The sequence below is a fragment of the Numenius arquata genome, chromosome W (genome assembly GCF_964106895.1).
Source record: "Numenius arquata chromosome W, bNumArq3.hap1.1, whole genome shotgun sequence".
In the NCBI taxonomy this organism is placed as follows: Eukaryota; Metazoa; Chordata; class Aves; order Charadriiformes; family Scolopacidae; genus Numenius; species Numenius arquata.
The window spans coordinates 19487312-19501818 of NC_133615.1; the positions used below are offsets into that span (position 1 = coordinate 19487312).

Here is a 14507-nt window from a genome sequence, read left to right on the forward strand (position 1 = left end):
GGCCCCATAGACTTATGCATGTCTAGGTGCAGAAGCGGATCATTAAGTACTTCCTCCTGGATTATGGGGGGATTGTTCTGCTCTCCATCCTTATCTTCCAGCTCAGGAGGCTGAACTCCCTGGGGGTAGCTGGGCTGACTGTTGAAGACAGAGGCAAAGAAGGCATTAAATATCTCAGCCTTTTCCTCGTCCTTGGTCGCAATGTTCTCCTCTGCATCCAGTAAGGGATGGAGATTCTCCCTGGCTCTCTTTTTATTGTTGACGTATTTATAAAACTTTTTTTTGTTGTCCCTTATATTAATGGCCAGGTTGAGTTCCAGCCGGGCTTTTGCCTTCCTAATTTTTTCTCTGTATAACCTAACGAGATCTCTGTACTCCTCCTGAGTTGCCTGTCCCTTCTTCCAAAGGTGGTAAACCCTCCTTTTTTCCCTAAGCCCCATCAAAAGCTCTTTGTTCAACCAGGCTGGCCATTTTCCCCACCCTTTAATCTTGTGACACATGAGGATAGCCTGCTCCTGAGCCTTTAGGATTTCCTTCTTGAAGAGCATCCAGCCTTCCTGGATCTCTTTGCCCTTCAGGGCTATCCCCCAAGGGACTCTCCCAACCAGAGTTCTGAACAGGCTGAAATCCGCCCTCTGGAAGTCCAAGGTGGAGGTTTTTCTAACCCCCTTCCTTACCTCTCTAAGAATTGAAAACTTGACCATTTCATGGTTGCTAAGCCCAAGATGGCCTCCGACCACCACATCTCCCACTAGTCCTTCTGTGTTTGTGAACAGTAGGTCTAGCAAGGTGCCTCCCCTGGTAGGCTCACCTACCAGTTGTGTCAGGAAGTTATCTTCAATACACTCGAGGAACCTCCTAGCCTGCCTGCTCTCTGCCGTGTTACATTTCCAGCAGATATCCAGTAGGTTGAAGTCCCCAACCAGAACAAGGGCTGGCGATTGCGAGACTTCAGCCAGCCGCTTACAGAATACTTCATCAACCTGCTCATCCTGGTTGGGTGGTCTATAGCAGACTCCCAGCACAAAATCCCCCTTGTTAGCCTTCCCCTTCACCCTTACCCATAAACACTCAACTTTATCATCACTGGAATCAAGGTCTATACAGTCAAAACACTCCCTAATGAACATCCCCTCCTCTCCTTCCTTGCCTATTCCTCCTGAAGAGCTTATAGCCATTCATCGCAGCATTCCAGTCGTGACCGTCATCCCACCACATTTCTGTGATGGCGACTATGTCATAGCTGTCCTGCTGCATAAGGGCTTCCAGCTCATCCTGTTTGTTGCCCATGCTACGTGCATTAGTGTAGATGCACTTGAGCTGGGCTCCCGATTTCACCCCCATCCTTGGCCCTTTACCCCTAGGCTCATTACTAGTGGGCCTGGTTTTATCCCCTCCCCCCTTCGATTCTAGTTTAAAGCCCTGTCCGTGAGCTTTGCTAACTCTTGGCCTAATACCCTTTTCCCCTTTCGGGATAGGGTTTTCCCATCGTACTCAAGCAGACCCGGTGTCCTGTAAATCAAACTATGGTCTGTGAACCCAAAGCTCTGCTGGTAGCACCAGTTACAGAGCCAGGCATTGATCTGCCTGATCTTTTTGTTTATCCATTCATCGGTCCCCAAAACTGGAGGGACAGAGGAGAACACAATTTGTGCTCCTGAGCCCTTGACTAGCTGTCCCAAAGCCCTGAAATCTTTCTTCATCACCCTGAGACTTCTCCTCGCTGGTTCATCATTATCTGCCTGCAAAATCAAAAGGGAGTAATAATCTGAGGGCCGTATCAAACCAGGAAGCTTCCTGGTTATATCCCTAACACGGGCCCCAGGGAGGCAGCAGACCTCCCTTTGGGAAGGGTTCAGCCTGCATATGGGACCCTCAGTTCCCCTCAGAATGGAACCACCTATAATTATTGCCCTCCTCCTTTTCTTCACAGAGGCAGTCTTAATACATGGAGCTGGCTGCTTCAGCAACTCCCTGGATAAGCCTTTATCAGTACTTTCGCTTCCCTCATCCTCTATCTCCAAAGGCTTGTACCTTTTCTGTATAGGTACCTCGGAAGGCGGGGGAGGCCTGGAGGGGACTTTCCTGCTGCCCCGAGCAGGTACCTGCTTCCACTCCCCCTCATCCTCTCCTACTTCCCCTCCTTCTGCCTGGGGACAAGAGGGCAGGGGATCCTCTACCTCTCATGGAGCCTCCACCTGCTCCTTTTTCCCTAAGGGTGGCAGGGTGTGGCTCCACCAATCAATTTCCTTTTCGCATTCCCAAATGGTCCTCAGTCTTTCCACTTCCTCCTTAAGCTCAGCCACCAGGCTGAGCAGATCATTGACCTGCTCACAGCGCACACAGGAACTGTCTTTGCTGTCCTCCTGCAGGAGTGACAGACATTCCATGCAGCCCATCACCTGGACAGCTGCATGCCTCTGCAGCAGGTCAGTTTGGGTTGCTTTATTCCTTTTGACTGTGGCTACAGACCGAGTGGAAACCATCTCGGATGTTTTCTTTCTAGTCAGCCCTGCCTGCTCTCCCCTCGCGCTCACCTGTCACACACTACACCCTGCAGAGGCTAGCCTCACCGACCAACTGAGGGTCTGCTCTTACCGCATTTAAATCTTGGCGTGGCTCCTGGCCACGCCCCCTCTGCGCCTGATTGGTTGCCGTGGACTTCCTGTTTCCTGCTGGGGCTCTGGTTGTGAGTGGGGGGTCCCTGAGCTCGGAAACCCCTCTGTACAGTGTGATCCAACCCTCACCTCGGGCTTACCTCAGTTCTTGTTGCCAGTGCTGCCGGTGCTGCCACTGCCGTCGCCTCGCCGACCAAGGCGAGAGACATCAATAGATGTCTGCCAGGAGTTGCTTATATTTAGCAAATTTTGGGGGGTTTATATCTTTTTGTCCTTAGTTCATCCCTTTGCATTAATCAGTCCATCATACATGCTTTATGAAAACCATTTTCTTTATCTTTGTAAAGTGATGATACCTCTGTGGCAATAATATTCAGGTGCAGACTGTAATCTGAAAAGAAACCATGTGTGACATTTTGTTTCACCATTTCAGACTCTGATCCTTTTCAGACACACCAGTATGGGTTTCTAAGAGTCTGTATTTTGTCCCTGTGATTAGCACAGGAGTTTTGTGGTGGGTGGGTGGGCGGGTGTGGGGTATTTTCATGTAGAATGACTGCTAATCTCTTTATGTGCTTGTTATGACTATGTGATACTTTTTTCCTCTTGTTCTCTTTGTTCACTTATTTCTGATGTTTGAAACGATTCTGTTCTAGAACCTTTTTTGTTAAATTTGTTGAGAAATGGAAAACATATTTCTGCCTCTTTCATAACCAGAGCTCTTATCCTTCCATTAGTGTTCATGAATATTTCACTCTTGTATTAGTTTTGACATTTTATATACAACTTGCATGTAGTCAGTGTAGCCCTTTCACCTAGAAGTGGCACTTCATGCTTAACACAGAACAAGTCTTGTCTTGGGAATTTGTTTCCTATTGTATTCTGTCTTTATGACTTGGAATGTATTTGGAACCAAATTCACTACTGTTCATTATTTCTCTTCCTTCGTTTCTTTTAATATTTTTCCATTATATGCTTTCCCATAACCCTATAAATATGTACTGCTCTTGGTACTGCCATATCCACTTCTTGTAGTAAACCAACCGTGACTTGGTTACTAGTTCTATGGAGTTCATTTCTGCCTGGAGGCAGGTTTCATATAAGGAAAATGGGATCCTCCTCGAATTAAGTGTGGGGGGGGCAGTGGGTGGATTGGGTTTTTTTGTTAATTTTGGGGTTTGGGTTTTTTTTAAGAACCTTAGTTAACATTTTATAGTCTCCTCCTGTTTTTTTTTTTAGTTATGATTCTGGATATATTGCATGGAAAACCACAGAGGACTTCACCTCTACTTTCCTCCCAAAAAAATTCAGAAATGCTCTAGTCCAGTGACTATTTTCATCCAAGACTGTGTTTTCTTCTTATACCATGCAACACAAGCAGGCTGGTCTTTGTTTTCTGGCATCAGTCATTTAACAAGGATCTAGAGCTGTCAGAAAACAAAACTTTGGTCCCAAAGCGGGTATCTGTACCTGCAGAGTCCAGACTGTTTCAACAGGGAGATGCACATAGTTTGTTCTCTTTGGAGTAAGTCTCACACTGAAGGAGGCCATAGGAATTTTACTGCTGAGTTCAGCAGGAAAAGAATGAGGAACACATTTTGTTTCTTTTGTGAACTGATGACTTGCCTGCATTTTGCTCACCCAGGTGAACATGCCTACAAATGTTCTTCCTGCACATTTTCCACCATGACAATCAGCCAGCTGAAAGAGCATTCCTTGAGAGTGCATGGGAAAGCACTGACACTACCAAGACCCCGTGTTCTCAGCCTCTCAGCCTCGCTTGGCTATCACACCTCCAAGAAACACATTTCTGCTGAAGAGGTGGAGAACTCTAATGGTAAGAGGTGCCTCACAGCAAGAATTTAATTGTCTAAAATACTACTTAATGTTTTTATTTAAAAAAAAAATTAAGGCAGCAATTAAGCCCAACTAGAACTTAACCTGGCTTTGGATGTTAAGAACAATAAAAAGAGTTTCTATCAATACATTAGTAATAAAAGGAGGACTAAGGATAATCTCCATCCTTTATTAGATGAGGGCAGTAGCATGGTGACAAAGGATGAGGAGAAGGCTGAGGTACTTAATGCCTTCTTTGCCTCAGTCTTTAGTAGCAGAATCAGTTGTTTCCTGAGTATCCAGGCCCCTGAGCTAGTAGATAGGGGCAGAGAGCAGAATGAAGGCCCATAATCCAAAGGGAGATGGTGAGGGACCTGCTCCAACACCTGGACATACACAAGCCTATGGGGCCAGATGGGATCCACCTGAGGGTACTGAGGGAGCTGGTGGGAGTGCTCACTGAGCCACTTTCCATCATTTACCAGCAGTCATAGAATCATAGAATCATTCAGGTTGGAAAAGACCCTTGGGATCATCGAGTCCAACCATCTACCCTACTCTACAAAGTTTTTCCCTACACCATATCCCCCAACACCACATCTAAATGACTCTTAAACTCATCCAAGGATGGTGACTCAACCACCTCCCTGGGCAGCCCGTTCCAGTGTCTGATCACTCTTACTGTGAAGAATTTCTTCCTAATGTCTAGTCTAAACCTACCCTGTTGCAACTTGAAGCCATTCCCTCTTATTCTATCGCTATTTGCTTGTGAGAAGAGACCAGCACCAGTCCTGGCAAACTGGGGAGGTCCCAGTTGACTGGCGTCTAGCAAAAGCTGCCATCACGGAAACATGGTGGGATGACTCGCACGACTGGAGTGCTGCAATGGATGGCTATAAACTCTTCAGAAGGCATAGGTAAGGAAGGAGAGGTGGTGGGGTAGACCTGTATGTTAGGGAGTGTTTTGACTGTCTAAAGCTTGACGATGGTGATGAAAGGGTCAAGTGTTTATGGGTAAGAATCAGGGGAAAGGCCAACAAGGCAGATATCGTGGTGGAAGTCTGTTATAGACCACCCAACCAGGATGAAGAGGCAGATGAAATATTCTATAAGCAGCCAGAAGTCTCACAGTTGCTAGCCCTTGTTCTCATGGGGGACTTCACCTTACCAGATGTCTACTGGAAATACAATACAGCAGAGAGGAAAAAGTCTAGGAGTTTCCTGGAGCGTGTGGAAGATAACTTCCTGGCACATCTGGTGAGTGAGCCAACTAGGGAAGGAGCCCCGCTGGACCTGTTGTTTGTGAACTGAGAAGGACTTGTGGGGGATGTGGCGTTTGGAGGCTGTCTTGAGCATAGTGATCATGAAATGATAGAGTTTTCAATTCTTGGAAAAGTAAGGAGGGGAGTTAGCAGAACTGCCAACTTGGATTTCCAGAGGACAGACTTTGTCCTGTTTAGGGACCTGGTTGACAGAATTCCTTGGGAAGCAGTCCTGAAGGGCAAAGGAGTCCAGGAAGGCTGGACATTCTTCAAGAAGTAAACCTTAAAGGCTCAGGAGCAGGCCATCCCCATGTGCTGAAAGATGAGCTGGTAGGGAAGACGACTGTCCTGGCTGAAGAGAGAGCTTTGGCTGGAACTCAGGGGAAAAAAGAGTTTATGACCTTTGGAAGAAGGGGCCGGCAACTCAGGAGGACTACAAAGATGTCGTGAGGTCATGCAGGGAGAAAATTAGAAGGGCCAAAGCCCAACTAGAACTTAATCTGGCTACTGCTGTAAAAGACAGTAAAAAATGTTTCTATAACTACACGAGCAACAAAAAGAGGGTGAAGGAGAATCTCCATCCTTTATTGGATGTGGGGGGAAACATAGTGACAAAGGATGAGGAAAAGGCTGAGGTACTTAATGCCTTCTTTGCTTCAGTCTTTAATAGTAAGACCAGTTGTTCTTGGGGTACCCAGCCCCCTGAGCTGAAAGACAGGGATGGGAAGCAGAATGAAGCCCCCATAATCCAAGGGGAAATGGTTAGTGACCTGCTACACCACTTAGACACACACAAGCCTATGGGGCTGGATGGGATCCACCCAAGGGTACTGAGGGAGGTGGTGGAAGTGCTCACCAAGCCATTTTCATTCATTTATCAGCAATCCTTGCTAACTGGGGAGGTCCCAGTTGACTGGATGATAGCGAATGTGATGCCCATCTACAAGAAGGGCCAGAAGAAGGATTCAGGGAACTACAGGCCTGTCAGTCTGACCTTGGTGCTAGGGAAGGTTATAGAGCAGATCATCTTGAGTGCCATCATATGGCACATACATTGCACCCAGGTGATCAGGTCCAGTCAGCATGGGTTTATGAAAGACAGGTCCTGCTTGACTAACCTGATCTCCTTCTCTGACAAGGTCACCCCCTTAGTGGATGAGGGAAAGACTGTGGCTGTTTTTTACCTGGACATCAGTAAAGCCTTTGACACGGTTTCCCACAGCATTCTCCTGGAGAAGCTTGCTGGTCGTGACTTGGATGGGCGTACTCTTAGCTGGGTGGCCGGGACCAAAGAGTGGTGGTGAGTGGAGTTAAATCCAGTTGGTGGCCAGTCACAAGTGGTGTTCCCCAGGGCTCAGTATTGCGGTAGGTTCTGTTTAATATCTTTATCAATGATCTGGATGAGTCGATCGAGTGTACCCTCAGTAAGTTTTCAGATGACACCAAGTTAGGTGGGAGTGTTGATCTGCTTGAGGGTAGGAAGGCTCTTCAGAGGGATCTGGACAGGCTGGATCAATGGGCCAAGGCCAGTGGTATGAGGTTCAACAAGGCCAAGTACCAGGTCCTGCACTTGGCTCACAACAACCCTATGCAGTGCTACAGGTTTGGGGAAAAGCGGCTGGAGAGCTGCCCAGCAGAAAAGGACCTGGTGGTGTTGGTGGACAGCTGGCTTAATATGAGCCAGCAGTGTGCCCAGGTGGCCAAGAAGGCCAATAGCATCCTGGCCTGTATCAGAAATAGCGTGGCCAGCAGGAGTAGGGAAGTGATTGTCCCCCTGTACTCGGCACTGGTGAGGCCTCACCTCGAGTACTGTGTCCAGATTTGGGTCCCTCACTACAGGAAAGACATTGAACTGCTGGAGTGTGTCCAAAAAAGCAACGAAGCTGGTGAGGGGTCTAGAGCACAAGTCATATGAGGAGTGGCTGAGGGAACTGGGATTGTTTAGTCTGTAGAAAAGGAGGCTGAAGGGACACCTGATAGCTCTCTACAACTACCTGAAAGGAGGTACTTCCCTCGTAGAAGTTATAGGATGAGAGGAAACAGCCTCTATTTGTGCCAGGGGAGGCTTAGATTGGATATTAGAAAAAATTTCTCCACAGAAAGGGTCATCAAGCATTGGAACAGACTGCCCAGGAAAGTGGTTGAGTCACCATCCCTGGAGGTATTTAAAAGACAGGTAGACGTGGTGCTTAGGGACATGGTTTAGTGGTGGACTTGACAGTGTTAGGTTAATAGTTGGACTCGATGATCTTAAAGGTCTTTTCCAACCTAAATTATTTTATGTTTGTATGAAAATATTCCAAAACAGCCTTGATATGACTTCTTACAATGCATATTCAACAAGACTTTTAAATTCATCCTTTAAATGTGAATTGTATTCAAGGAGGTTATTTTCTTTCTATTATGATTCCTCTCATTTTTCTTTTTTGAAGTGTAAAAACAGTCAGGACATAACACTTTTTTCCATTACAGCTTCTTTGCATCATCCTAGCAATGTAAAGTATCCTTAGTATAAATCAGATTAGGTTTAAATTTTGTTTTTAAATGTGCACCTATTAGAACTTCTTTATACAGTATGGTTCCCTAAGCTTGCTCTTCAACATTATGTTACATCATCCTGAATCTTGTTCTTTTCTCTGTCCTCCCCTTTCCCCCAGTTTAGTTTAATGCCAGAATGTTATATTCCAGGTCAGTGATGTGTGGCATAAAGTGAACAAATGTGTATAGTCTTGGCAGACTTTGCATGACACTCCTCTTTTTCACCTTCCCGCTCTCCAAGCTGTTGCCACTCATGACTATATGGTTTCCCACCACTGTATGAGATGGTAATTTTGAATCCCATTGAATTTCAATAGTGATTATGCTCCTAAATCTCATAGACTACTATTAAATCTCTGCACCCTTAGCGTTATCTTATTTTAAAAATTATTATTATTTGTACAGTCCTACTTGCTTTTGGACATGTTTTGTGGGTTTTGGTGTGGTCCTGCATCTTGATTTGTCTTCACAAGCATATTTTTATCAAAAGAGAAAACCTTTGGTCTCCTGCCTTTTTTTTCTTGATATTTCTCTGACATTCTTTTTTGTGATTATCTATTTATGTGAATCCATGCATACTACATTAATTAGCATTCCAGATATTTTCCTTTCAGACTCTTTAGGACTTTTTCTCACAGAGCTGTAATGCCCTGGGTTTCTACTTGATATTACATTCCCATTTTTCCCCAAGAGGTTTTAAATACTCATTGAGATTTTGTGGGCTCACTCCATGTTTGCTCTGAACTCTGGAGTTAAACATCTCCTTGATGAGTTTATTTTGTCATATAGATGCTGATCTATCTGTCTCCTGTGATGTTCTAGTACAGATTTACCAGGAAAGTGTGGTGTTTTCAAATTTATCTGCCTCACTCCCTGTGGTCATTGAGATATTTCGTTATTAGTACTTTGCAGATATAATATGCTTACTTTTCAGTGCGCTCAAAACAGCAAGTCTATTGCTTTTCTTAAAGTAATTTTTTCCCTTCATCCCAAACTCTGATTTTGCAAGCATTTATATACCTGTATTAGATTTGTCTAGTTGGGGGGGGTGGGTTTAAATACTTTTTTCCCCTCTAATTTTTCAACTGCTTCTCTGTTTCTAATACTTAAACACTTACATGTGGTGTTCTGATTTGTTCTTATTGCTTGTTTTAGGTGGGTTGCTTTTAGTGTTTAGCTGTTGTGTCCGTGTCCAATAATGTCTCTTAAAGTATCTACAAATAGCTAGAGCATAATTTGACTTCCAAATAAATTTTATCTAACTGAATGAGACTCAGTTGAAACCTGAAACTCACTGAAACCTGGTGGGATGAATCCTATGACTGGTATGTGGCTATTGGGGGCTACAAGCTGTTCAGAAGGGACAGGTGAGGAAGGAGGGGTGGAGGTGTTGCCCTCTACATTAAGGAATGGATAGAGAGTGAGGAGATGTCCCTAAAGCCCTCCCTGGGGTCAGATGAAGAGAGAGTCGAGAGCTTGTGGGTGAGGATTAAGGGGCAGGCCAATATGAGGGACACTGTTGTGGGTGTTTATTACAGGCCACCTGACCAGGATGGGGAAGTTGATGAGGCCTTTTACAGTCAGCTCAAAGTAGCCTCAGAGTCACAGGCCTTGGTTCTCATGGGGGACTTCAATCACCCTGATATCTGCTGGGAAGGCTACACAGCCAGGCATGCACAGTCCAGGAGGTTCCTCCAGTGTATTGATGATAACTTCTTGACTCAGGTGGTGGAGGAGCCAACAAGGAGGGAGGCGCTACTGGACCTAGTACTGACAAACAAACAAAGAGGGACTGGTGGAGGACATTAAGGTTGGGGGCAGCCTTGGCTGCAGTGACCATGAAAAGATAGAGTTCAGGATCGTGGGTAGTACGCGCAAAACTACAAGTAGGACTGAAACCTTGGATTTCAGGAGGGCTAACTTCAGCCTCTTCAAGAAACTGCTTGGAGATATCCCATGGGTTAGGGCTCTGGAAGGTGGGGGGGCTCATGAGAGCTGGCTGATATTCAAACATCGTTTTCTCCAAGCTCAGGATTGGTGCATCCCTAAGAGCAAGAAATCAGGCAAGGGAAGCAGGAGACCTGCGTGGCTGAGCAGGGAGCTTCTGAAAAAACTCAAGAGGAAGAAGGAAGTTTACAGAAGGGACTGACCACTTGGGAAGATTACAAGAATGCTGTCAGAGTATGCAGGGAAGAAATGAGGAAAGCCAAGGCCTCCTTGGAATTAAACTTGGCAAGGGATGTCAAAGTCAACAAGAAGGGTTTTTTCAAGTATATTGGAAGCAAAAGGAAAACGAGAGAAAATGTGGGCCCACTGTTGAATGAGACAGGTGCCACGGTGACGGAGGATGCAGAGAAGGCGGAGTTGCTGAATGCCTTCTTTGCTTCAGTCTTTACTGCTCAGGCCAGCCCTCAGGAGCCACCGACTTTGGAGGAATCAGAGAAAGTCTGGACGAAAGAAGACTTCCCCTTAGTTGAGGAAGACCAAGTTAGGGAACAGTTAAGTACACTGGATATCCGCAAGTCCATGGGTTGTGATGGGATGCACCTGTGAGTGCTGAGGGAGCTGGCAGAAGTCATTGCTGGGCTGCTCTCCATCCTCTTTGAAAGGTCCTGGAGAACAGGCAAGGTGCCTGAGGGCTGGAGGAAAGCCAATGTCATCCCAGTCTTGAAAAAGGGCAAGAAGGAGGTACAGGCCAGCCAGCCTCACCTCCATCCCTGGAAAGGTGATGGAATGGCTCATTCTGGGCATCATCTCAAAGCATATGAAGGAAAAGAAAGCTATCAGAAGTAGTCAACATGGATTCACCAAGGGGAAATCACATCTGACTAACCTGATAGCCTTCTATGATGGCATGACTGGTTGGATAGATGAGGGGGAGGGCAGTGGATGTTGTCTACCTTGACTTCAGCAAGGCTTTTGACACAGTCTCCCACAGCATCCTCATAGGTAAGCTTAGGAAGTGTGGATTAGAAGAATGGACAGTGAGGTGGATTGAAAACTGGCTGAAAGACAGAGCTCAGAGTGTCATCATTAGTGGCACAGAGTCTTGTTGGAGGTCTGTAACAAGTGGAGTTCCCCAGGGGTCAGTACTGGGTCCAGTCCTCTTCAATATATTCATCAGTGACCTGGATGAGGGGATGGAGTGTACCCTCAGCAAGTTTGCTGATGATACAAAACTGGGAGGGGTGGCTGACACACCAGAAGGCTGTGCCGCCATACAGTGCGACCTGGACAGGCTGAGGATTTGGGCAGAGAGGAACCTAATGAAGTTCAACAAGGGCAAGTGTAGGGTGCTGCACCTGGGGAGGAATAACCCCATGCACCAGTAGAGATTGGGGGCTGACTTTCTGGAGAGCACCTCTGAGGAGAAAGACCTGGGAGTCCTGGTGGATAATAGGATGACCATGAGCCAGCAATGTGCCCTTGTGGCCAAGAAGGCCAATGGCATCCTGGGGTGCATCTAGAAGAGTGTGGACAGCAGTTCGAGGGAGGTTATCCTGCCCCTCTACTCTGCCCTGGTGAGGCCCCATCTGGCATTCTGTGTCCAGTTCTGGGCTCCCCAGTTCAAGAAGGACAGGGAACTGCTGGAGAGGGTACAGCAGAGGACCACAAAGATGATTAGGGGCCTGGAGCATCTCTCTTATGAGGAAAGGCTGAGGGACTTGGGTCTTTTTAGTCTGGAGAAGAGAAGGCTGAGGGGGGATCTGATCAATGCTTATAAATACTTAAAGGGTGGGTGTCAAGAGGACAGGGCCAGTCTTTTTTCAGTGGTGCCCAGTGACAGGACAAGAGGAAACAGGCACAAATTTGTACATAAGAAGTTCCATCTAAACATGAGGAGGAACTTCTTTACTTTGAGGGTGGCAGAACACTGGAATAGGCTGCTCAGGGAGGTGGTGGAGTCTCCTTCTCTGGAGACATTCAAAACCCGCCTGGACAAGTTCCTGTGTAACCTGCTCTAGGTGTACCTGCTTTGGCAGGGGGGTTGGACTAGATGATCTCCAGAGGTCCCTTCCAACCCCATGTGATTCTGTGATTCTGTGAATGAGAACCTTAATTTTAAATATTTTTTTCTTTTTGAAAGTATCATGGTTTCTCTACTGTTAAGACTGACACACATTTCATAGTTTCTATGTAGCATATAAAACTTGAATGTTCATTTTGCTTTAGCAGGGGGGGTTCATTATAAATTTTTCCCTGTGTATGGACCTATGGTATCCAGGTGTGTATGAAACCAACATTTTCTGTGTTCCATTATAGTGGAGACCATGAGTTCCTTTCATGTATGTAGGCTTTTTTGAAAGAGATGATGACTTTCAGCAGAGTTGGTAGACAGTTTGTGTGCGTCATTGTGCCTATACACTGGATAAATTTTTCAGAATGGCAAAATTGCTTTTTAGGCACTTCTGGATATATTGTCTCTCTCCACCCCTTACTGAGCCGCTAAGACTTCCTTTGGCTTTCCAGTAAGCATACCAGCAAACTGCAGTATTTCATTGTTGCAGTTTGAGACCGAATTGACAGTGTGGAGACTAAATGGGCTCAGATACTAAAGCACAGATAGAATTAATGTTAACAAGTGATATGACTTCCCTGTTCCATGGGAGGGACAACATAGTCCAGGGGAGAAGCTGGGTGGGTCAGCATAATGGTTTCTAACATGACCTCCCTGTTCCACAGGGGGGACAGCATGATCCTGCATGAACCAGTAGGAAGTTGGATGGGTCAATGTAGCAGATCCAGCTGCACATTATGCAGTCTGGGTGCAGGGCTGGGGGTCCCCACTGTTTGCACTGTTACCTCTGCAAACTGATTGGAGCATCCTGTCCCTTTGCAAGTTGCAACTTCTGTGGAGGGGTTCCAGGAAGTGGCTTGTCATCTCCTATTTCCTGCTGTGATGTTACAAGATTTGTCAATAAATGAACTCCATCATTTATTTTTTGCACTTACTTCATCATATCCTGGGGCATCAACTGTCCAAGTTCACTGTTCCTTCTACTGTTGATTTGCTGGCCACTGACTAACAAGCTGAATTAATCCTGGTCTGGAGCCTGAACCAGTATGTGCCTACTGGGTAAGAGCCAGGACCCATTTTTGCCACATAGCAGTGGTAGTTCTTTCCCCATTGGATTTTGAATACTTGAACATAAAATTCAGGGCCAGCAGTCTGGGGCATAACCACAGTGCCTGCTCTGTGCCTAATACTTCAGTGGCACTCAGAACACCTCCAGCTAGGACTTCTTATTCCAGAGGGATATAATTATTTTCTAACCCTTTGTAACTCTGGCTCCAGAATCCCAATGGCCACCCTCCCATCTCGAGGGGCTCATTGCCACAAGCTCCATATGATGCTGTTTTTTCCTGCACTGGTATATAACAAATGTTTTGCATCACTACCTTCCCAGATATGTCCTAATGCCATTGCATGGGCTATTTCCTGGTTGATCTGCTCAAAAGCTTGCTGCTGTTTCTCTGCCTGTTCAAATCAACTCTTTCCAGGTTACTTGAGATAAAGATTTGGTCAATTGTCTATAACCAGGGATGTGCATATATAAAAACTCAGGGTTTTTGCATGATGAGGGCAACGTGTGCTAGGGCATAATACTGTTGAGGTACCCAGATAGTCCAATAGATTCAGTTATCCCCATTTGCTGCCAGGCCAGTGGTGAGGCCTCTATAACACAGTAAATTCAATTCAGCTACCCAAACAGTATGTGGGCTGGAGGTCAGAGCAGGAGGAGACAGTGGTTTAACTGAGTTCTGACCTTTACCTTGCACTAGCAATTCCTTGACTCACAGTGCTAGATATCGAATGGGTTTCTTTCATCCCACTTAGTCATATTCTCCCCCTTTTGCTTCAGGACCATCCACAAGTCCTAGTGTATAGGGCAGGAGCATGGAGAATTCCCATATCTTCCTGATGGTTTTTCCAAGGTCAACCAGACCACTGGACTTTAGCATTACCAACAATGCTCTTCCTAATACAGTACATACAGATCACTCATTGATCAACAGGGCATTCCACCGAGCTGTCAGGTGATACCAGAAGGGCATTAACAACTCTGTCTAACCATCAGAGCTATTGGGCCATGGCATCAGTGGCCACATCCCTCCCTCCCGTGAACACATTCCATCAACCAAAGCAACTGCAGTAGATTACTTCCTTCTTCCCAGTCCCTCCACAGGGATATCTTATTTTTAGGATCAGTAAGATCAGACCATTTCTTAACATATCCCTCTGTCAGCTGAT

At 46.0% G+C, this 14507-nt stretch overlaps 1 protein-coding gene across 2 annotated transcripts in view; it reads left to right on the top strand.

The window, feature by feature from the left end:
- LOC141476609 (zinc finger protein 462-like) overlaps positions 1-14507 on the top strand; it is a 78414-nt gene that overhangs the window by 36717 nt on the left and 27190 nt on the right. For both annotated transcript variants that reach the window (XM_074165373.1, XM_074165374.1), the window contains exon 6: positions 4264-4455. In XM_074165373.1, coding sequence (XP_074021474.1) covers positions 4264-4455 — 192 coding nt within the window. The remainder of the gene's footprint in view (positions 1-4263; positions 4456-14507) is intronic.